The 22678-nt window shown below is 45.3% G+C and overlaps 1 protein-coding gene across 1 annotated transcript; it reads right to left on the bottom strand.

Moving 5' to 3' along the window:
* Positions 1-10280: 10280 nt before the first annotated feature.
* Positions 10281-22247, bottom strand: RAB33B (RAB33B, member RAS oncogene family). The gene is made up of 2 exons (XM_080929193.1): positions 21862-22247; positions 10281-13706 (listed from the first exon to the last, which is right to left on the bottom strand). Exons 1-2 carry the CDS (start codon positions 22108-22110, stop codon positions 13266-13268), a joined length of 690 nt encoding a protein of 229 aa, XP_080785319.1. The 5' UTR covers positions 22111-22247; the 3' UTR covers positions 10281-13265.
* Between the last annotated feature and the right edge of the window lie 431 nt (positions 22248-22678).

The following is a 22678-nucleotide window of genomic DNA, read 5'->3' as shown; positions in this document are numbered from 1 at the left end:
TGAAGGATCTAACCCTGAACTTCCCTAAGGAGTCGTCAGTGTCCAATGCCTGCTGGGGAGAGGCCTGGTTCATGGATGAAGTTGTCTTCTCCTTCATTATATCCACCAAACACAAGGAATTAAATCAAGTTGCAGGTAGTAGGCAGCGTAGTGTATTTCTCCGAGATTCTAGGATCCGGCTGCTACCTCTGGCAGAGAACACATCTCTCTAAAACAGGGACGTCTTAAACACCTTTACAGAGAGCTGGAAATAAGCCAGGGATGTCAGCACATGCCTTTCGTCCTAGCGCTCGGGAGACAGGAGGCAGGAGGATCTGTGTATGAGTCAAGGTTGGCATAGTCTACATAGCAAGTTCCAGGGCAACCAGAGCTACCTAGTGAGAACACATCTAAAAAACAGTCAGGGATGGCCAGGCCAGATGGCTCAGTGGGTAAAGGTGTCTGCTGCTGCCGTGGAGTCTAAGCATCTGTGTTTGGTCCCACGTGGTGGAAGGAGAGAACAGACTCCTGGGAGTTTTCCTTTCACTTCCACATGTGTACATGCATGTACAAAAATAAATTAAAATGCGAGTTAAAATTTTAACCATCACTCCATGTGTGTGTGTGTGTGTGTGTGTGTGTGTGCGCGTGTGTGTGTTAACGTGAACGTAGAGGTCAGAGAGCAGCTTGCAGAAGTCAGTTCCTTCCACCGCACAGAGCCCAGGGATGAAACCAAGATTGCCACAGCCCCAGCATGTGTGTTTTCACTGGCTGAACCATCTTGCCAGTCCTAAAAAAATAATTTTAGAAGATTCACATTCCAGCTTGCCATTCGAGTGGGTTCTGTATGTAAAGGAAGTAGCATACCTGTAGCAAGTAAATTGATTCCTAGAAGAGCAATGAGAGATTTACCATCTCTCGTGTATATAGCTATATTATAAACCTAAAATCATATATTACAATTATATACTTCACCCGAGTGCATGTGTGAACAGATGCTTGTGTGTGTGTACACGTGTGCACAAGAACACCTCTGGGATAGGTAATGACTTTGATACATGTGAGATACAGCTGGAAACCTGGCAGACGTCAACCACTGTTTCAAGTGTTGTGTACTTTGCCTTGACGCAGTCACTCTGGAACGGCAGATTTGAGTCTGTTTCAGGGCAAAGAGAAATCCAGCAAAAGGGGGAGGCGTGGGGAGCATCAGAAATACACAGCTGGCTGTCTACAGTTCTCCATGCGGGTTTTGAGGACCACACACCACCTATGAGCCTTGTTAATCACCAACAACATTCCTGAGCTCCCCTCCAGCTTCTGTGGAGTCGATAACTTCACACAGGAGATTTTCAAATGTCCGGTCTCTTGAACTCTATGCTCAGTCCCGTTAACTGCGTAGAGTTGCCTTGGCAGGACACAAAAGCCCTGGAGCTTTGCCCTGCCTTTGAGTCCAATAATTGATGCCTGGGGTAGTGTTTCTGGGTGGTCATGAACAGGTTAACAGTGAGCAGACAGAATGACTGTGACTGTCTTGAAAGTGCCCTCTGGGTTCTCTCAATGTCCCATCTTCTGCGAGAATGAAGACCATTCTCAGCAATCACTCTGAAGGGGCCCACGGTCATTGAGAAGGGCCCCAGGGGAACTCTGCAGAGAGACTTCAATCACATCAGTGTAGAGCTGAGTCTTCTTAGAAAGAAAAGAAAAGGTTCCGTATTGACAAGTGGTGGGGTAACAGAAAGGAGGCCACTGTCAGAAGCATCTGCAGTCATGTTTAGAACATGATCAAGGGTGTTAACCCTGGGCTTCCGTTACAAGATGAGGTCTGTGGATGCTCACTTCCCTATTAACGTCATTATTCAAGAGAATGGGTCTTCTGTTAAAATCCGAAATTTCTTGGGTGAAAATCCACAGGATGAGGACAAGTGCTGCTTGTTCAGTTTCTCAAGCCCCGAAGGATGAACTAGTCCTTGAAGGAAACGATGTTGAACTTGTTTCAAATTCAGCGGCTCTGATTCAGCAACCACACAGTTAAACACAAGGAGATGAGAAAGTGTTTGGATGGCATCTGTGTGTCTGAGAAGGGAACTGTGCAGCTGACAAGGGAGACCTCAGTTTCCTAGCTCCAGAAACAAGATCCTGGTCACAAGTACAATTTGGGGACAATAAAATACTTATATATTGAAAAAAATAAATAAAAGAAAGTGCTCTCTGGGGGTCATGTCAGCATCCAAACAGCAATATCTAACATCATCAGAGAGCATGAAGAATGAGTTTCAAGCCAGCAGGATGGGATTGAATAAAACACCTTTCAATGCCATCACAATGTTTGGAACTCTCTTCAAGCTAATCTAGGGGGTGGGAGAAGTAGTTGAGGTGTAGCTAAAACCAGACTGACCATCGATGGAAGCCGAGAGACAGGAGCTGGGGAAATTCATTGTTATAATGCCTGCTTTTATGTTTTCAAATCTGGAATCAAAAAACCATAAAACAATTTTAAGATTCCTGAAGGTTATTAACTATAAACATATCAAGCTCAAGAATCATTGAGGCAAACGTTACCGGTCACAATTCCAGCTGAGCAATCGCCTTTCTTTAGTTTCTGGGGCCGAGTGGCATCTAATCCCTGTTGTGAAATGAATGGTACAGGTGTCACTAAATGTCACTGCTATCAGAGAGCCCTCCTCCAGTCTGGTTCCCTGCTCATTAGGCTGCTCTGGGGAAAAGTGTTGGACCCATAAGCCCCTCTGTCCCTGTAGGACAGCCACGTTTCTCACCATGACTGCTCTGGGACTCTTGCTCTAGATGTCTTCAGGGCCATACGGATCCTGCACTGGCCACTCTAACATTCTGTGTTGGTTTGCCATTGTTCTGCACGGAGCGCCTTCTGCTGAGCACCACGGAGTTACAGCATTTGCTTAACCCTTTGTGTGGTGCCTGAAACACTGGAGAGTCTCATTCAGTGTTGACTGGACACACGGCTGGGTCTTTCCTGGGGATCTCCACTTGGAGCGCTTGTTCTTCAGTGAAGGAAGCATGGGCTAAGCGGTAGTGCAGGGCGGGAGTGAGGAATACAAACTCGGACACCCATCATAGTTGAATGGTGTCAGCACGAGGTAATCCAGAGCCAGATGAGTGGCAAATCAATCAATCAATCAATCAATCAATCAATCAATCAATCACTATAGCGAGAGAGTAACTGAGGTGGGCTGAAACTGGAAGATAGCAGGAGGCTTTGGCCATCATTCTATGACCCACTGTGCTAACCCTCTGGTCCAGTCTGATAGCGCAAGGTTGGGAGGGTGACCTCATAGAGTCAGCTCTCTCTTGACCTTTGATTGAAAGCTGTCTGACCTCCACACACTCTGTGTCCACACACACACACACATACACACACACACACACACACACACACACATACAATGAGGAGAAATTAAATTGGTATGAAGAAACAAGGTAAGAATTTAAAAAAAAAAAAAGAAATCAGGCTGGGTGTGGCGACACATGCCTTGAACCCCAACACTCAGGAAGCAGAGACAGGTGATCTCTGAGTTCAAGGCCAGCCTGGTCTACATAGTGAGTTCCAGGACAGTCAGGGCTTCATAGTGAAACCTTGTCTTGAACAAATCAAAAACTGATTTAGTTACAAGTAAACCTTTCAATTTGTAGTCAACACTTCACAGCAATGGTGAATATTATTATATAATGTGCTTCTGTCTGTCTCCAAATATAATCACTGTTTTCATAAATACTTGCTTTCTTGTGATCGTAGCTCGGTCCCACACAGGCTAGGTAAGTGCTCTCCCATTGAGCCCCACATCTCCAGCACCGGGATACTAATGGTTATCAGTTAACAATGTCAGCACCGGGATACTAATGGTTATCGGTTAATAACGTCAGCATAAATTTTAGTCATGGTTAGTTAGTTAAATGCATAGTTTGTTATATTCGTTTTCTTTTCATAGTTTTGGGCCAATCCGTTTTGCTTTTTTCTGAGTCTTCTGCATTTTCACAGATCATGTGAAAACTCCTTGGTCTAGTGTCAAGAATGATTAAAGAAGCCCCTGCAGAGGTCAGGAGCTAGAAGGCAGCTCAGTGTAGAAATGGACACCAGCTGGAGCCCGGAGGGAGCCACCTCCTCCACCAGGCGGCTCTGAAACTGAACCAAGGTGGAAGTGAGAAAGATGACTTGTGGCCCTGAGGACAAGGAAGAGGGAAGCAGGGCCAGATGGCAAAAGCCACTGCTACAAAACAAGAACTCCCAACCACGGTCTGCGAGTCGGTTGTAGAGGAGACATCTGTGAGAAGCTCTGCAGAAGCAGCCTGTCTCAGCGGGGCAGAAACAGCAGGACACGCCACGGAGCTCAATGCCTCTCTGGATCATCTGCCTCTGTTGCAGAGGTTTGTGAGTTCAAGACCTGCCTCCATTACAGAGTGTGTTCAATTCCACTTCAGCAACTGGGTGTGATCCTGCTTCAAAATAAAAAGTTTAAATTAAAATTAAAGTTCAAGTGGAGAGATGGCTCAGTGGTTAAGAACATTGACTGCTCTCACAGAGGTCCTGAGTTCAATTCCCAGCAACCACATGGATGGTGGCTCACAACCTTCTGTAATGGGATGTGATGCCCTCTTCTGTTATATCTGAGGACAGCTACTGCGTGCTCATATGTATAAAATAAATAAATAAATCTTTAAAAAAAAACTTAAAATTCAAGGCCAGCCTGGTCTACAGAGTGAGTTCCAAGATAGTCAGGGCTACACTGTGAAGCCCTGTCTTGAAAAACCAAAATAACCATCATCATCACCACCACCACCACCATCATCATCATCAAAGTTAGCCAGACAGTGGTGGCACAAACCTTTAATTCCAGCACTCAAGAGGCAGAGTGTGTGAGGCCAGCCTGGTTCCAGGACAGCCAGGGCTACACAGAGAAATTAATTAATTAAAAAATAGAACAGTGACAAGAATTTAACAAGCAGAAATGGCCCTTGCTTCTGTCAAAGTGTGTCATAAAGTGCGGGGACCGCTGATTGTCCTTTCCCTTCTGAGAGCCGGTCTGATGTGGGCTAAGTGGTCAGTTCTCCCTCAGCCTGCTGAGTGTTGTGGCTTCAGGTGAGTGCGCCATGCCGCCCCCATCACCCAGGTTCCCTTTCCAGTAACAAAACTCCCAGAAGGCACACGTTCCCAGCAAAGTCCCAGTGCCAGAGTGTCATCGTGCTGGGCAGAAATTGCTCATTTTCACAAAGCATGATTCAACCATCACATCAGGAAATGGTTCCTCTTGTAAAGCCCGTGGAACCAAATTGTTAGGGAATCAAGGGGAATCGTTTACAGAGTGATTTTCAAACATCAAATGCTTTGGGAAGAAGGGGTGATGGTGTGGCAGTGGAAGACAAGATACTGGCCTGGGAACTCGGAGCCTGGCACAGTCGAAGCTATTACAGACAGAATGAATGAGACCAGGAAGAGCCCAGGGAGGAGGCTGGAAGCAGCAGCCTTGCACAGTGAGGTGACATGGTGCCAAAGCTGTAAGCTAAAGTGGCAGCACCTGGTCCTGAGAAAGCAGCGTGGCCATCGTCTTCAGACTCTTCAGGTGACGAACCCTAGCCAATGTGGCTCTCAGCAAAGGGGCTTGCTGCCCAGTCTGGAGAACTGAGTTCAATTCCGGGGAAACACATAAGAAAGAATTGACTCCCCAACGTGCTCCTCTGACCTCTACACATGCCCATACTCTGAACACACTGTCCAAGTTTGCTTTCTGTGATAAACACTATCGCCAAAAAGACCTGGGGAGGAAAGGGTTTGTTTGGGTCACACATCCCCATCACACTTGATTGAGGGAGGTCAAGGCAGGCACTGAGACGCTACCTACTGGTTTGCCCCTCGTGGCTTACTGAGATTTCAGCCATCAAGTGAGCATCCCTGACCAGACTTAGCCTTGTCCCTGGGTTCTCTGTTCCACCATAAGCTATGCAAAAATCTTTACTGGAATTCATTTGCTAGATTGGCATCTCCCCCAGCTTGCTCTTGGGCATTAATTAGGTGTCACATTTGTCTTTTTAACAAATGGGTCCAGAGTCTAATGCAGCTCTAAACTTGGAAGGATTTTCAACAAGATGAAAAATTCTAACTTTTTAAAATGCTGACGGGGTGCATTTCAACATGCCATAGACTTCAGAAACAAAGGCACATCAGACCTGTTAGCATTCTGTCTAAGCTCCGCCCCACAGTTACCTGGCAACTGCCAGGTGTGCCTGACTCACTGTAAAAGGGGCTGCTTGCCCCCTCCCTGCTCTCTTATTCACTCTTGCTCCTCTCTTGCTCTTCCTTCCAGCTCTCTCTCCCTATTCCTTAATCCCCCCTCCCTCCTCTTGCTCATGGCTGGCTTCTACTTTCTACTCTCTCCTCCCTCCCTCCTCCCGCCCTGCCTCTACTTAACTCCCCTCCCCATGCCCTGAATAAATATAGTCTATACTATACCATCCTGTGGCTGGTCCCTCAGGGGGAAAGGGGTGCCTCAGCATTGGCACCCCTTCCCCCACACCACATCTTCATAGAACATATCCCCCCCTCTCTTTATTTTTTCATAAACACATTAATACCAAACCTTCCTAAGGAAGAGACAGCTTAAGATTCTGTCTCCTTTCCTTCCTTCCTTCCTTCCTTCCTTCCTTCCTTCCTTCCTTCCATCCTTCCTTCCTTCTATCCTTCCTTCCTTTCTTTCTTCCTTTCATTTTGTTTTTTAAGACAGGATTTCTCTTTGTAGCCCTGGCTGTTCTGGAACTCTCTGTAGACCAGGCCAGCCTCAAACTTGAGATCGGCTTGCTTCTGCTTCCCAAGTGCTGAGATTAAAGACATGCAGGTTTGAACCACCACTCCCTGGCTAAGTTTATGGTTTTCTAAAAATAACTATTAATGGCTAAGAAGTGGAACCTATCTAAATGATCATCAAAAAGATGAATGGATTTTTAAAAAGTGATATATAGACCTGGAATTTATTTTTCAGCCAGTAAAGTGCTCAGTTCTAAATGGGACCTCCCATTGATACTTGAGGATCATCTCAGAAAAGGGGGTAGAAAGAACATTAAGAGCCAGAACTAGAGGAAGACTTAAACGCCGGTTTCCAGACATGACAGGGGTGTTACACACGAGTTCACAGCAGCTGTGACTGCATAAGACCTGCACAAGGCGAGGTCTGTGAAAGGTTCAGCATAGCCTTCTCCATAGCTGAGGCTGTTGGCCATTGATGGCTGCTGGGGAAGGAGAATGAGAGAGAGAGAGAGAGAGAGAGAGAGAGAGAGAGAGAGAAGGGACCAGCAGGGAGGTGGCAAGGGAGTAAATGAGACCCGTGCACACAAAGAAACTGTCACAATGAAGTCATTACTTCAGGTGATAACCTAAAAAACAATTTTGAAGAAGAAAGGAAAATAAAGGAGTGGGTAAGGCAGCATGTGTCTTGGTTTAAGTGCATTCTCTGCAAAAAGTATGGCATAGCTTTCTGCATCACAGGGCTTTTCGTTGGTTCTGACATGAGAGGCCAAAAGGCCATAGTTTGTGGCAGACCTCTCATTCCAGACAGAGCCTAGCCACATAAGCCAGAGGAAGCTACTACGACCGCTGTTCAGAGTGACTTTTGTACCTTTTTATTAGAAATGGCACCGGGACCATGCAAATGTATCTTTAGTCACTTGCTTGGGGAGTTTTCCAGCTCTGGAACAGGAAGTTCACCCAACTTGAAGCTGCCATGTAGAAAGGGTACAAACAACAGGAAAGACCAACCTTAAGCTGCCCCACCTCAGCTGCCCAACCCTTCCCAACTACCCCTCAGATGCCATTGTCCTAGACACCCAAACCAGAAGAGTTTAGCTGAACAGCTTGCTATCCCTTACCTACAATAACTGAGGAATAACACACTGTTTTTATCAACTCAGCTTTAGGGAAGTTTGCTACGCAACAATAAATATGACATCATATTAAGTCATTTCATTGTACAGTAACCCAAAGAGTTCCTGTCAGTCTCTTTTCTAAAGTGAGGCTATGCCAGGTGTGGTGGTGCAGATCTTTGACCCAGCACTTGGGAGGCAGAGGTAGGAGGCTCTCTAAGTTCTAGGCCAGCTTGAGTCACACAGTGATGCCCAATAATTCAAAAGATGAGGAGACTGGAGACCACTAGCAGTGCTGTGGTTCAGCGGGTACTAAGCAAACCTGGCAACCAAAGCTCAAAGCCTGGAATTCATAAAGGTGGGAAGGGAAACTTGGGCCGATTTATAAGGTTGTCCTCTGACCAGCACATTGTTTCCAGTACACACACACACACACACACACACACACACACACACACACACACGAGTTATGATAAAAATTTGTAAATAAGAAACCTCACAAAAAAGGCCAAGGGTTAGGCAGAGCTCTGGGCATGAAGGCAGGCAGGAAACAATGGACAATCAGCCCAGTTCTGTGAACTCCAGTGGTCTCCTGGGTCACACATGCTGGGCTGAGACCTGAATGACTCCTTAACAAGATTCATCTGGCTTGACAAATATTGACACATTCAGGTGGCAGGACTGGAAATGTGGACAGAGCCTCAAAAATGTTTGCGTGCTTGCTGACCTGGAAGTGCAGGTGGGGGAGGCTGAAAGTCAGCTTAGCAAGGGCAAGGTGTGGCTTCTGTGCTGAGCACTCTGAAACTAAGGAAAATATAACTTCAAATACTGAATAGAGATTTTTCTCTACCTGTATCCACCTGAAGCTATCTGCTGGTCTGTGCCTCGTGACACTCGGTATAGTGAAGTACAGGCTGGTCGTGCGAGGATGCAGGTGGGAACGTGGTACCAAGTGACCAGTCCTTCAGGCACCGTGATGTTAGAGGCCTTCAGGACTTCTGCAGCAGCTCTAGGGACGTCCTGGATGTCACCGGTGCTGAGAGCGGTCCTGACAGAGGGCGCAGGTGAACATTCCTCTTGGATGTTGCCGTTCTTGTATTTGTCACACCTACACACCTATTTCTTTCCTGGGTCTGCCTAATGACTCTGAAAGCCACCCCAAGTCCACTAAGTCTTTCTGTTCTCTTTAATGTATTTATTGTGTTGGGGTACATGGTATTAAACCTTGGGCCTCAAGCATCCTAGGCAAGCACCATACCACTGCACAATGCTATCTATCAGCCTTTTAGATTTGTATTCATTCATTCATTCGTTTTGAGACAGAATCTCAACCCAGGCTGGCCTCAGACTTTGTGTGAGGATGAGCTTTAAATTCTGATCCTCCTGCCTCCACCTCTTAGGATTATAAGCATGCTGTGTGTTCTGCCGGGGTCTCAGTTATAGCTGTCTTTTGGGCTATTACAGTAAGTTGATTGTCATCATGACCTCACTGCCACATACCTTCCATCGCCACAGAGTTCCCAGCATAACTGTGATGATGTCATTCCCCTGCAACATGATCTTACTTGTTACCTGAGTAAAGTCCCCGTTTCTGTGAGGCTGTCCCTGCTGCTTCTTTTCCACCCCACCCCCAAAATCCTTTCTCTCATAAAATCCAAAAGACTGCCTTTGTTTATTTAAGATAATGGCCTTGGGCAAGTACCTGGATGGCCAGACCGCTCAACAATCCATTCTAGAAATAAGAACTTAGGACTGACAATCAGTTCATTTTTCTCTATATGGTTGCAACATCCAACATCAGAAATGATCAGTGGCCACATTTTCCTCCGTACTGAGCCGGAAAAAGAGAGAACTCCAGTTGTTGGAGGGAAAATGAGGACATTCAGTGTCTTTCTAACAGGTAGTCTAGGCTGTCCTCTCACTCACTAGGTAGCCAAAGATGACACTAGATCCTGGTCGTCCCATCCCAACCCAGGGCTTTGAGCATACTGGGCACATTCTGCCTACTACCTCCCAGGCCTGGTAGCTGTTTGATACTGTTCCCGACAGTCCCAAGCATACCAGGTCTGGCTCCTCTTTCCCTTGACTTAGAGAATACCTCACATGGACCTCAGAATATCATCCAGACGTCTTTGCTGCTGCAATGCTTCTACACGGCTCCACTCTGCGTACGCCCCTCTGCTGTCTGCTTATCTGACCAGTCACACTGTGACGGAATTCCTGCTTACTTGCAATGGTGTGCTTTCTGAGACTATCGTTTGCCTGCAGAGACTGAACCTTTGCTGGACCTTGCAGCCAAGTTAGGGAAGGTTAAGATTGTCCTTCACCTACTCTCCTACTGTGTGTTCAGCCACTTTACCTGCCTGCAAGGAAACAATGTCACCAGTCTTTTTTTAATATAAGGTTTATTTATTATATGTAAGTACACCGATGTACCAGAAGAAGGCATCAGATCTCATTACAGATGGTTGTGAGCCACTATGCGGTTGCTGGGAATTGAACTCAGGACCTTTGGAAGAGCAGTTAGTGTTGTTAAACACTGAGCCATTTCTCCAGCCCCTTCCCTACATTTTAAGTTCTTCAAAGACAGTCCAATTTGTTTATACAATCCCACAGCCTACAACCACTGGGGGAAACATAGTAGAATTTGGCAAACATTGGACAGACAAGATTATTTCAATCAACCAGATAAAGTAGCATGTACCAGTTCTAGCAAACCTAGGACATGGCCAACTGATGGTCCAAGTTAAGTTCCCGACATCGTGTCAGGTGCCTTCCCGAATCCATATCTGAAGGACGTGAGCTGATATCTGAGTAAGACAGCTATCACTGGATGCACGCTGGAGAGCTGAGTACAAGGGCACCTCAGATAGCACTGTCCAGAAGGGTCCAGGATACAGTTCTGTACCTGACACCCATCTCTAGTAACCTGTCATCTCTGTAAAACCCACACCAGCCATCTTTAGAGCATGGGATGTCTACACCGAGTATTCTTGAGAATCCCTTAGGTTTTAGACTTAGGGTTTGGTTTTAGTCATCTGTTTCAACTTCAGTGGCTGAGAATTCCTAATCCAAAAACTCTCAAACCAAAATCTGAAAGATTTTGAATGGAATAAAAATCACAGACTGGATTTTCAAATGAAGGAACTGCAGGCTGTACATATTTTCTGAAAACTACAGTAGACAGGAGGAGACATGTTCTTTCACTTTATAGTGAACCCAGGAAACAAAAGAAAGGAATACCATTCTTCATGGCAAAGATGATTTATTGTACATTATGGGAGAAATATTGAGTGACACTGTTTCACAGCAAAACTACTAACCTTGTTGAGAAAACATGAAAGGGCCTACCTGTCAATCAAGCTGTCTGTAGCCAACCACCACAGACGCCAGAGGAGTTTGCTTTGCTGTTCGAAAATTAAGATTTTTTTTTTCTAAAACATTTGTGACTTCCAATTAAATGTCAGCCAAAATAAACTCACAGATGTACAAAATGTGTGGTCTGTGCTTAAAAATAACTAGCTATTAGCTCACCGCCATGAAGTGACATCGACAGCCAATGAAGTGCTTTACAAACACTTTGGACTAAAGGCATTATCCTTGTTCACCTCATATGTATCTTTTTAAAACAAAACACTAAAAACTAAAGTGGTAGGTCGTTACAAATGCGATACAAATATGTTTTGATTAATAAATACTAAAATGAAAAAAAATTATGCTCTTCACAGAACTGTAAAGAATGCTCATTTTAAAAGTTACTTTTTTAAAAAAAAGTTATTAATTATGAGTACTGAGAAAACAGTGCTGAAACGGTACAGAAGAAAACATAGATGCGCTTGGCAAACATCAGCTCTTTCCTCGGTGTACAGAGCGCTGAAGAACAATGAACAGGTGCTCCTCCGTACCATCCTCAGCCTCCACAGGTGCTCCTCCGTACCATCCTCAGCCTCCACAGATGCTCCTCCGTACCATCCTCAGCCTCCACAGGTGCTCCTCCGTACCATCCCCAGCCGCCTGTCCCTGCAGCCATCATGTTTCACTAGTAAAGGACTTCACAGGTGAGCATTCATTTAGATAAAAGACAATCTTTAATGCATGATTATGAAAAATGTATTGGACTAGTCCTGGTGACACAGCCTTCAATCCTAGCAGCTGGAGGACCCAGGCTAGTCAGGTCTGCAAAGAGAGACCTTGTATTTAAAAAAGGAAGGAAGGAAGGAAGGAAGGAAGGAAGGAAGGAAGGAAGGAAGGAAGGAAGGAAGGAAGGAAGGTAGGTCAGTCTTTCTACTGCAAAGAAAGCCAAGCTGGGTGCTAATCTTGATTTCACTGTATTTTCTGAATTAATATTTAAGTTGTACAATCATCCCTTAAGTTACTTTCACCTACTTAATTAAATAGAAAAATTTTGCTTTTGTAATTGAATTGTCCAGCTGGAGCCTTCAGAATAATGAAACAAAAATCTGAAACTAGGTTGGATTATGTCTGTTTCCCATATTATGAAAATATTTAAGTAAAACACATTTTGGCTTCATTTCCTCTAAAATTGCCAAGGGTTGCGAGGTGTCACAGGAGGATGTGCAGACCCGGGCTGAGCGCGGCTTACACACCACTCTAACATCTTCATATGTAAACATGCTTTCTTTGTGCAAAGTCTTAACTTCAAATTACATGTACTTAGGGGAAAAAAATCTTTGTAAACTATTTCTTTCATCATTGAGGGACGGGTAAGATATTTTTCAATATTTAACCCATTTTTAATACCAAGTAACAGTTTGCTTTACCAATTATTATACCAAGGCCATAAAATTCAGGCATTTAAAGAACTCATCCAACAACACTATTACAGGATATTGGCTGAAACCAGCTTTGAGTCACCCAACTGACTGGGAACAGAGGACAAGGGGTACCAGAAACCAGCTTTGTATATATCTGATATTTCAATTAAATGTCACGGCTAAAATAAACTCCTGTTACAACTGCTTGCATTCTCTTGATTAGTTTTTAGTGCTTGAAGACACAGAGTAGAATAAAGCACCCTAATAGCTGCTCGCTCCAATTCTGCTCGGCATGTGTGCACCACACAGCATGTCTTTTGCTGCCCCAGGAACACAGAGTAAGGCAAGAGTGACCCTTAAGTTCCATGTTCACTTGAAGCTGCTTCATCTGGCTGGAACTAGAAAGACGGCCCTGGTCATCCTGCCTTTGCTTCCTTCCCAATCCCAGCTGTAAAGCGGCCCTTCCATTGCTGTCTCAGTGGCCAACTTGATTAAGAGGATGCAAACTACAAAAGGCGTCGTAACAATGGTAACAGCGGGATGATCCATTCCATTTAAGATTCACGAACTTAACCACTGTCACAAGCTTCTCTTCAGATAAGTCAGACCTGTGCTGGCCAGGCCTATGACTCAGCACCAGCAAGTCAATGCAGGTTTCGTTTCAGGTCTCAGGGTGACTCTGTTATCAGGCAGCTGGCTAAGCATCAGTGGTTTGTGGCTCTTTAGTTTATGAGCCAACGTCATAAATATAGCTTCTACATGGTCATTATCATTGGGGTTCTTGGCAGAGGTCTCAAACAAAGGCATACTGTGTGTGTCAGCAAACTTTTGTGCCAAGTCTGTGGGCACCTGAATCGCACTTCTCAAGTCACACTTATTTCCCACCAGAATGCGGGGTATGTCATTTGCCAGCAGATGCTGTTTGCATTCTTCTATCCAAGATGGCAGGCTGTGGAAGCTGGCCATATTTGTCATGTCATACACAAAGACGACAGCATGCACGTTCCTGTAGTAGTGCTGGACCATGCTCTTCCGGAACCGTTCTTGTCCCGCAGTGTCCCACAGCTGGATCTAGAGGGGGAAACCGAAAGCAGAGCTGACAGGCTCAGTCCAACACATACAGAGCAGCTCAACCACTGCTCCTGCTCCCTGACCCCTCTCACTTCTGTGTTACCTGCAGGGTCTACACTTCACGATTCTAGTCTAGTCACAATGGGACTAGCAAATATATATTATAAATCTGAACAGGTATAGCTTCTAAAAATATTTTAAGGATTACTGAAGGAAAAGGATACTACACACACACAAAAAAAAAAAAAAAAAATTAAAATACCCGTGGCTTGGTGCTATGAAAGGCCAGTGCTGAGTCAAATGTACTCAGTGGATTTTAGCTTTTAATCCTGTGTGCACACACATGCATGTATACAGGTGCACACACAGATCAGAGATCAGCTCACGAGTTGGTTCTCCACTGACCTTTGTGGGATGCAGGAATCAAGTACCTCTAACCTCTGGGCCTTCCATGTAGCCCTCAGTTTTGACTTGTATAGTTCTCAATGGCCTGGAATGCTCTATGTAGACTAGGCTGGCCTCAAACTCACAGAGATTCAAATGGCTCTGCCTTGTGAGTGTTAAGATGAGAAGCATACACCCCCGCCCAGCATCTTCATCTTCTTAGTAGCCTTCCCTTTTCCTAATTAATATAAGCATATTATCAGGGTATTTGTAAATCTTGGTTTCTGATATTTTCTTGGTACTTTGGGAGACGCAGCAACAGAACTGGAGTTAATAACATGCAACCAACCTTCCCAGGAAGAGGGCATCCCAGGAACGCTGCTGTCTCTCGGCCTGGGGGGAAGGTAGCGTGTCTGCTGGGCAAATCTGAGGACTGAGTTTTGTTGCTAGCACTCACAGCAGGTGGTGTACCAGTCATGCCAGTAACCCCAGCAGTGGGGGAGCAGGCCAGGCAGACTAACTGGACTGTTCAGTTTCCAGTGAGAAACCCTACCCCCAAAACTAAGGTCAATAGCAACTGAGGAAGAACTGTAGGCTCCTGCACACCTGCATACACAATCACAAACTTACACAAGTACAGCAGTGAAAGCAGGACACACGGCACAGCTCATCCTGCCCTTGCTGCCTGACAGCAGACATTTATCTTTCTAAGAGTAAGAACACAATTCTTCCGTCTATGAAGCCACAACTGTGCTCATTCCTAAACCACACAAAGACCCAACAAAAAAAGAAAACTTAAGACCAATTTCCCTTATGAATACTGATGCAAAAATACTCAATAAAATTCTTGCAAACTGAATCTAAGAACACATCAAAACAATAATCCATCATGATCAAGTAGGCCTCATCCCAGGGATGCAGGAGTTCAATATACGGAAATCCATCAATGGAATCTACTATATAAACAAACTCAAAGAAAAAAAACCACATGATCATCTCATTAGATGCTGAGAAAGCACTTAACAAAATTCAACAGCCCTTCATGTCAAAAGTCTTGGAAAGATCAGGAATCCAAGGCCCATACTTAAACACAGTAAAAGCAATATACAGCAAACCAGTAGCCAATATCAAACTAAATGGAGAGAAACTTGAAGCAATCCCACTAAAATCAGGGACTAGACAAGCCTGCCCACTCTCTCCCTACCCTATTCAATACAGTATTGAAGTCCTAGCCAAAGCAATTAGACAACAAAAGGAGGTCAAAGGGATACAAACTGTAAAGGAAGAAGTCAAAATATCACCATTTGTAGATGATATGATAGTATACTTAAGTGACCCCAAAAATTCTACCAGAGAACTCCTACAGCTGATAAACAACTTCAGCAAAGTGGCTGGATATAAAATTAACTCAAACAAATCAGTAGCCTTCCTCTACTCAAAGGATAAACAGGCTGAAAAAAAATTAGAGAATCAATACCCTTCACAATCGTCATAAACAATATGAAATACCTTGGGTTGACCCTAACCAAGCAAGTGAAGGATCAGTATGACAAGAACTTCAAGTGTCTGAAGAAAGAAACTGAAGAAGACCTCAGAAGATGGAAAGATCCCCCATGCTCATGATTGGCAGGATTAATATTGTAAAAAATGGCCATCTTGCCAAAAGCAATCTACAGATTCAATATAATCCCCATCAAAATTCCAACTCAATTCTTCATAGAGTTAGAAAAAGCAATTTGCAAATTTATTTGGAATAACATAAAACCCAGAATAGTGAAAACTATTCTCAACAACAAAAAAACTTCTGGGGGAATCATCATCCCTGACCTCAAGCTGTATTACAGAGCAATAGTCATAAAAACTGTATGGTATTGGTACAGAGGCAGGTAGATCAATGGAATAGAATTGAAGATTCAGAAATGAATCCACATACCTATGGTCACTTGATCTTTTGACAAAGAAGCTAAAACCATCCAGTGGAAAAAAGATAGCATTTTCAACAAATCATGCTGGTCCAACTGGCAGTCAGCATACAGAAGAATGCAACTCAATCCATTCTTATCACCCTATACAAAGCTCAAGTCCAAGTGGATCAACGGCCTCCACATAAAACCAGGTACATTCAAAACTAAGAGAAAGTGGGGAAGATCCTTAAATACATGGGCACTAGAGAAAATTTCCTGAACAGGACACTAATCAATGGTTATGCTCTAAGATCAAGAATCGACAAATGGAACCTCATAAAATCGCAAAACTTCTGTAAGGCGAAGGACACTGTCAAGAGGACAAAATGTCAACCAACAGAATGGGAAAAGATCTTTGCCAATCCTATATCCTACAGAGGACTAATATCCAAAGAACTCAAGAAGTTAGACTCCAGAGAATCAAATAACCCTATTAAAAATGGGGTACACAGCTAAACAAAGAATTTTCAACTGAAGAATATCGAATGGGTGAGAAGCACCTGAGGAAATACTCGACATCCCTAGTCATCAGGAAAAGGCAAATCAAAACAACCCTGAGATTCGACCTCACACCAGTCAGAATGGCCAAGATCAAAAACTCAGGTGATAGCAGATGCTGTCGAGGATGTGGAGAAACAGGAACACTCCTCCATTGTTGGCGGGATTACAAGATGGTACAACCACTATGGAAATCAGTCTGGCGGTTCCTCAGAGAATTGGACATAGTACTACCTGAGGACCATATTGTACCACTCCTGGGCATATACCCAAAAGATACTCTAACATACAACAGGACACATGCTCCACTATGTTCATAGCAGCCTTATTTATAATATCCAGAAGCTGGAAAGAACCCAGATGTTCTTCAACAGAGGAATGCATACAGAAAGTGTGGAACATTTACACAATGGAGTACTACTCAGTTATTAAAAACAATTACATGAAATTATTAGGCAAATGGATGGATCTAAAAAATATTATCCTGAGTGAGGTAACCCAATCACAAAAAAAACAAAAAAAAAAAAACACCCATGGTATGCACTCACTGATAAGTGGATATTAGCCCAAAAGCTCAAAATACCCAAAATACAATTCACAGACCACATGAAGCTCAAGAAGAAGGATGACCAAAGTGTGGATGCTTCTGTCCTTCTTATAAGGGGGAACATAAATGTTCTCAGGAGGAAATATGGAGACAAAGTTTGGAGCAGAGACTGAAGGAAGGCCATCCAGAGACTCCCATCTGGGGATCCAACCCATATACAACCACGAAACCCAAAAAATATTGCTGATGCCAAGAAGTGCATGCTGACAGGAGCCTGATATAGCTGTCTCCTGAGAGGCTCTGCCAGAGCCTGACAAATACAGAGGCAGATGCTCGCAGCCAATCACTGAATTGAGAACGGGGTCCTTAATGGAGGAGTTAGAGAAAGAACTGAAGGAGTTGAAGGGGTGTGCAACCCCATAAGAACAACAATACCAACCAACCAGAGCTCCCAGGGACTAAACCACTATCCGAAGAGTACACATGGACGGACCCATGGCTCCAGCTACACATGTAGCAGAGGATGACGTTGCTGGGTATCAATGGAAGGAGAAACCTTTGTCCTGCCATGTTCAATGTCCCAGTGTAGGGGAATGTCAGGGTGAGGAGGTGGGAGGGATGGGTGGGTAGATGAACACCCTCATAGAAGTAGGGAGAGGGGTGGTGGGAAAGGGATATGGATGGGAATCCAGGAAAGGAAATAACATTTGAAATGTAATAAAACATATCCAATAAAAAGAAAAGAGTAAGAAGAGCCTCACAAGAAAGGCACAGTGCAGTTAAGCATAAGCTTAAAATCCTACCAACAGGAGCCAGCACAGAACTGCTACCTGGACTGAAATTTTTTAAATGCTTCTTAAGTTTAGAGAGGATGTCTTTTGTACCATGGATAGGTCCTGGAAACTGTTTCTAAATTGTCACTATACCAATGAACCCTCCAAAGGTGTCTAATTTCTATCCTGGTGTGGCAATGCACACCCTTCATCCAAGCAGAGGCAGGTGGATCTTTATGAGTTCCAGGACAGCCGAAGCTACCTAGTGAGGACCTGCCTCAAAGGTATCTGAATCCTGTACTCAGGGCTGGCAAGATGGCTCAGGTATGGAAAGGTACTTGCCACCTTGCCTGGCAACTTCAGTTCAATGCCAGGACCCATACTATAGAAGGAGAAAACCACCTCCTACAAATCGTCCTTTGACCTCCACAGGCATGTGTGCATTCACACACACACACACACACACACACAATACATGCAATTTAAATTAAATCGTATGAAAATAACTACAATTCAGCAGCACATTGCTGTGTGTGGTCCTGCTACTCCAGAGACAGGTGCAGGAGTTTGAGACAAGCCTGTGTAACTGACTGTTCTAAATTAATGACTCAGAGGCTGGAGAGGCAGCTCAGCAGATAAGAGCACTTGCTGCTCTTCTGGAGGACTAGTATTTGGTTCACAGCTATCAATGACACTAGTTCAGGGAGACTTGTGGTGGTCTTGTGTGTGTGTGTGTGTATACACGTCTGTGTCTGAGACAGAGTCTCACTATTTCCTGGATAGCCCGAAACATTCTATGTAGACCAGGCTGACTTCAATCTCAGATCTGCCTGTCTCTGCTTCATGAATGCTGGGACTGAGGATGGATTCCACCACACTCAGCCCTGGAACCATAACCTGTGAGTGTGTTTGTTTTCAAAAAAGAAAGTACATCTTTTACTCTAAACCAAAGACTAACTTAAAATCAGACCCTAGGTATAAGGGACTATGCCTAATACCTCTCACTACCACCTCCTCTTCCACCCCACCACCACCATCACCTCCTCTTTTCTTTTTACTTTATTTTTCCAGTTGTTCAAGGGAGGGTTTCTGTATAGTCCTGGATCTATTTATTTTATGGGTACATTGTAGGTGTCTTCAGACACACCAGAAGAGGGCATCATATCCTATGGCAGATGGTTGTGAGTCACCATGTGGTTGCTGGGAATTGAACTCAGGACCTCTGGAAAAGCAGTCAGTGTTCGTAATCGCTAAGCCATCTCTCCAGCACTGGTTCACAACTTTATAGGTGGGCAAGCACTCCCAATAACCCATTAATCCATAATGAGATTAATTCACTAATCTATGAACTGAACTAATCCCAGTCAACAGATTAGTCTAATTAATCTATGAAGGAATTAATCCACTCATAAGTCTGAAGGACCCAATCACCTCCCAAATGTTGCACCTCCAAGTCTCATTATTTAGGAGCTTGGGAATTGTATTTCCAACACCTGAACTTGGGAGACAAATTCAAGCCACAGCTTCACTGGCTCACACTTGCACCTGGGGTGATTGGGCAACTTCCCCCATAACTGCTTACCCCAAAATGGACACACACCAGAAGCTTTCCTGTTTCCACAGGCTTCTATACTATACTGGCTGGGTTTGTGTCAAGTTGACACAAGCTAGAGTCATCAAAGAGGAGTTGAAAAGATGCCTCCAAGAGATCCAGGTAAGACATTTTCTCAGTGATCAATGGAAGAGGGCTCAGCCTATTGTGGGTGGTGCTGGTAATCCTGGGTTCTTTGGCAAGCAGGCTGAGCAAGCCAGGGGAAGCAGGCCTGTAAGCAGCACCCATCCATGGCTTCTGCATCAGCTCCTGCCTCCAGGTTCCTGCCCTGTGTGAGTTCCTGTCCTGACTTCCTTCAGTGATGAATAGCAATGTGAAAGTGTAAACCAGAAATACCTTTCCTCCCCACCTTGCTGTCTGGTCATGGTGTTCTGCTGCAGCAGTAGTAACCCCCAGATATATACCTAACCTAGTTTAGCTTTTAAAAGAAAAATTTACCTTCTACTCAACCAGCTCTTATTGCCATGCACACAAGTCTCTCTTTCCTCAGCTTCTGCTAGGACTTAAACATGGGGCTTATACATGTTGGTAAGCAACGTGCTGCTGAGCTACACCCATTCCCACACGTCTCCCTTTACTTTCTTTATACTATAGTATAGCCTGAAGATGAAGATTAATGTTTAGGGGGCTAGGGACATGATCAGACATGGTAAGAAAGTGCTTACCAGGGTAAATTTGAACCCTCAACACCTATACAACTACAATCCCAGCCCTAGAGAAGGGTTTCCTAGTCAGTCTCATGGAATCAGTGCACTCCAGATTCACTGAGAGACTACCTCAAAATGTAAGACAGAACCTAAGACTCCTGATCTCAACCTCTAGAGTCTAGATTTACCTCACTCACATACACACATGCTCATGCACACCTGTGCGTCCACACACATAAAATAAATGCAAATTTAAAAGCAAAGGGGGCCAGAGGAGGGTTGGTCTGTTAACTCAGATGATTTGCCCTTTATTGTTACTAGGGGTAAAAGTACAATCTCTTTGAAGGCAGGGAGGGTGAGTAAAGAAATGGAAACATCATGCCTCAAGGGAAGAAGGGTAGGAGGAGCAAATCAGCCTCTTCAAGTAGATGGATGTAGGGACTGCACTGTAAAGCAGAGTAAAACCAGTTGCTTAGGGCAGTCAGTAGTCCCAGGTGTGTGTGTGTGTGTGTGTGTGTGTGTGTGTGTGTGTGTGTGTGGTCTGTTTTGTTTGAGGCAGGGTCTCACTGTAGTCCCCCTGGTTGTCCTGAGACTAACCATATAGACCAGGCTGGCCTTGAACTCACAGAATTCCACTTGCCTCTCTTTCCCAGAATGCTAGACTTAAAGGCATGGGTGCTCCCCTCACCCACCACCATTCCACATGTTTAAGGAGTAGTATTAAGTAACCCTTAGTGGTTTTGCAATAAAGTGTCAAGGTTTACAGCATCAGGAGGCCCCTGGCTTGTCAAGGGTCTTTATTCTGCAGTTGGAACCCAACCCTTCAGAATCCCAACCTGGCTGTCTTGGACTTCCCTACTATGATTAGAATTTGAGTCTCAGAAGCCACCTGGGAGAGGGTCTGTTCTTGCATCAAGAGATATGATTTTGGCAAACCACTTAAGAACCATCATATATAAATGCCCTCAATAAGAAAATATTTTTCCCTAGATAAATTGGTTATAATACTGAAAATGCCTCAAAGGCAACAGGTTTTATTTCCACAATACTTAGCATTTATGCAATGCTCAAATGAATTCCTAGAAATAACGGAGGATTTTAGTTTTGTTTCTAAATTGGAGTGTTTGGGGTTTGTTTGTTTGTTTGCTCGCCTGCTTGCTTGCTTGCTTGAGACATGGTTTCTCTGTGTAACTAAGCCCTGGCTATCCTAGAACTAATTATGTAGATCACGCTGACCTCAAACTCACATAGATCCTGGTTTCTGTGAGATCCACCTGCCTGTGCCTCTTTAGTGCCGAGGTTTAAGGAGTGCCCCCCATGCCCGACTTATAACGGAGTTTTCTATGCTTGAGAAATTGCTGGGTTGCTTTCGGTCATGCCTCCCTGACTCCCAGCCCATAACTCTCACTCAAGCAACGGGGGTTGGGAGAGCGTGGGGGATGACCTCCCCTTAAACCCTTGACACTCAAAAGTGTGGTCCACAGACTCATTGCATGTGCGTTAGAGGGGAGCTTATCAAATCATAACGTGCTTTTGGAAAAACAAGATATCCCAGGTAAACCTGATGCACATTAGTGGTTGAGGAACACTGCTTCAGAAGTTCGATATATAGAAACACACTTTCCCACGCCACGGGGCGCACACTGCTGCCTAGACCCAGGGTGCGGTTCGAACACATGCCAAGAAGGGTTGACCTCCGCAGAGACAGCACCCCCGCCCCATCGGCTCACCTTGATGCGCTCTCCATCGATATCCACGGCTCGCTCTCGGAAGTCCACCCCGATCGTGGCCTCGGTGCGGTCGGGGAAGCGGCCGGCGCAGAAACGGTAAGTGAGGCACGTCTTGCCCACGTTCGAGTCCCCGATCACTATGATCTTGAAGATTCGGGAGCGGGCAGGAGGCAGGCACCCAGACGCCCCTGACACCGCACAGCTGGACGAGAAGCTGACCTCCAGCGACGACTCTATCTCCGAAGCCATCCTCCTGCCCCGCCCCGAGCTGAGCTGGAGCAGTGAAGCCGCGGGAACGGCGCCACGCCAGCAACAGCTCTTGCTGGCAGGGATACACAACGCCCCGCTCCCTACAGCCCGCAAGCACCGCAGCGCGCTTGCGCGAGCTGCCCCTACCCACCCAGATGTGGCGCCCTGCTAAAGCCCCGGCGCGTGCGCAGTAGGTCTCTGCCAGCCGGTGCAGTGTACCTGGAAAGATGCGTCGGTGCTCCCTGGCTGGAGGGCGGCGCAGAAGGTCCGCCTGAGGGACCTCTGTGTGCGACGCTCCAGCTTTGGACCGCCTCGCCACGTCCAGGGTTCCCAAGCTCTGGAGGAAGCGGCGCAGCTCCTGGGGGCGGGGAGAGACAGCAGAGAGGAAGGAGGTGCGGCTCGGCTGCCGTCTCGCGAGAGGCGGCGGCGCAGTGGTGTCGTGGCCGCTGTCTCGCTTTCGGGGTTGGGGTTTGGAATTGGGGTCTGAGGTCACCGCCTGGAACGGGGTGGGCCGGAGAGCGAGAGGCTGCTCAGCTCCTGGGTCTGATCTTTGTCATAGAGACTCTCT

Source organism: Micromys minutus (genome assembly GCF_963924665.1).
Source record: "Micromys minutus genome assembly, chromosome: 15".
NCBI classification, from domain to species: Eukaryota; Metazoa; Chordata; class Mammalia; order Rodentia; family Muridae; genus Micromys; species Micromys minutus.
The sequence above is the reverse complement of the archived record's forward strand: the minus strand, read 5'-3'. Positions and strand labels throughout refer to the sequence as shown.

Coding starts and splice junctions, on each gene's coding strand:
- RAB33B (XM_080929193.1), bottom strand. CDS start 22,110: ATGGCTTCGGAGATAGAGTCGTCGCTGGAGGTCAGCTTCTCGTCCAGC. Junction 13,707..21,861: donor TCGATGGAGAGCGCATCAAG/GTGAGCCGATGG, acceptor TTCCCCCTCTAG/ATCCAGCTGTGGGACACTGC.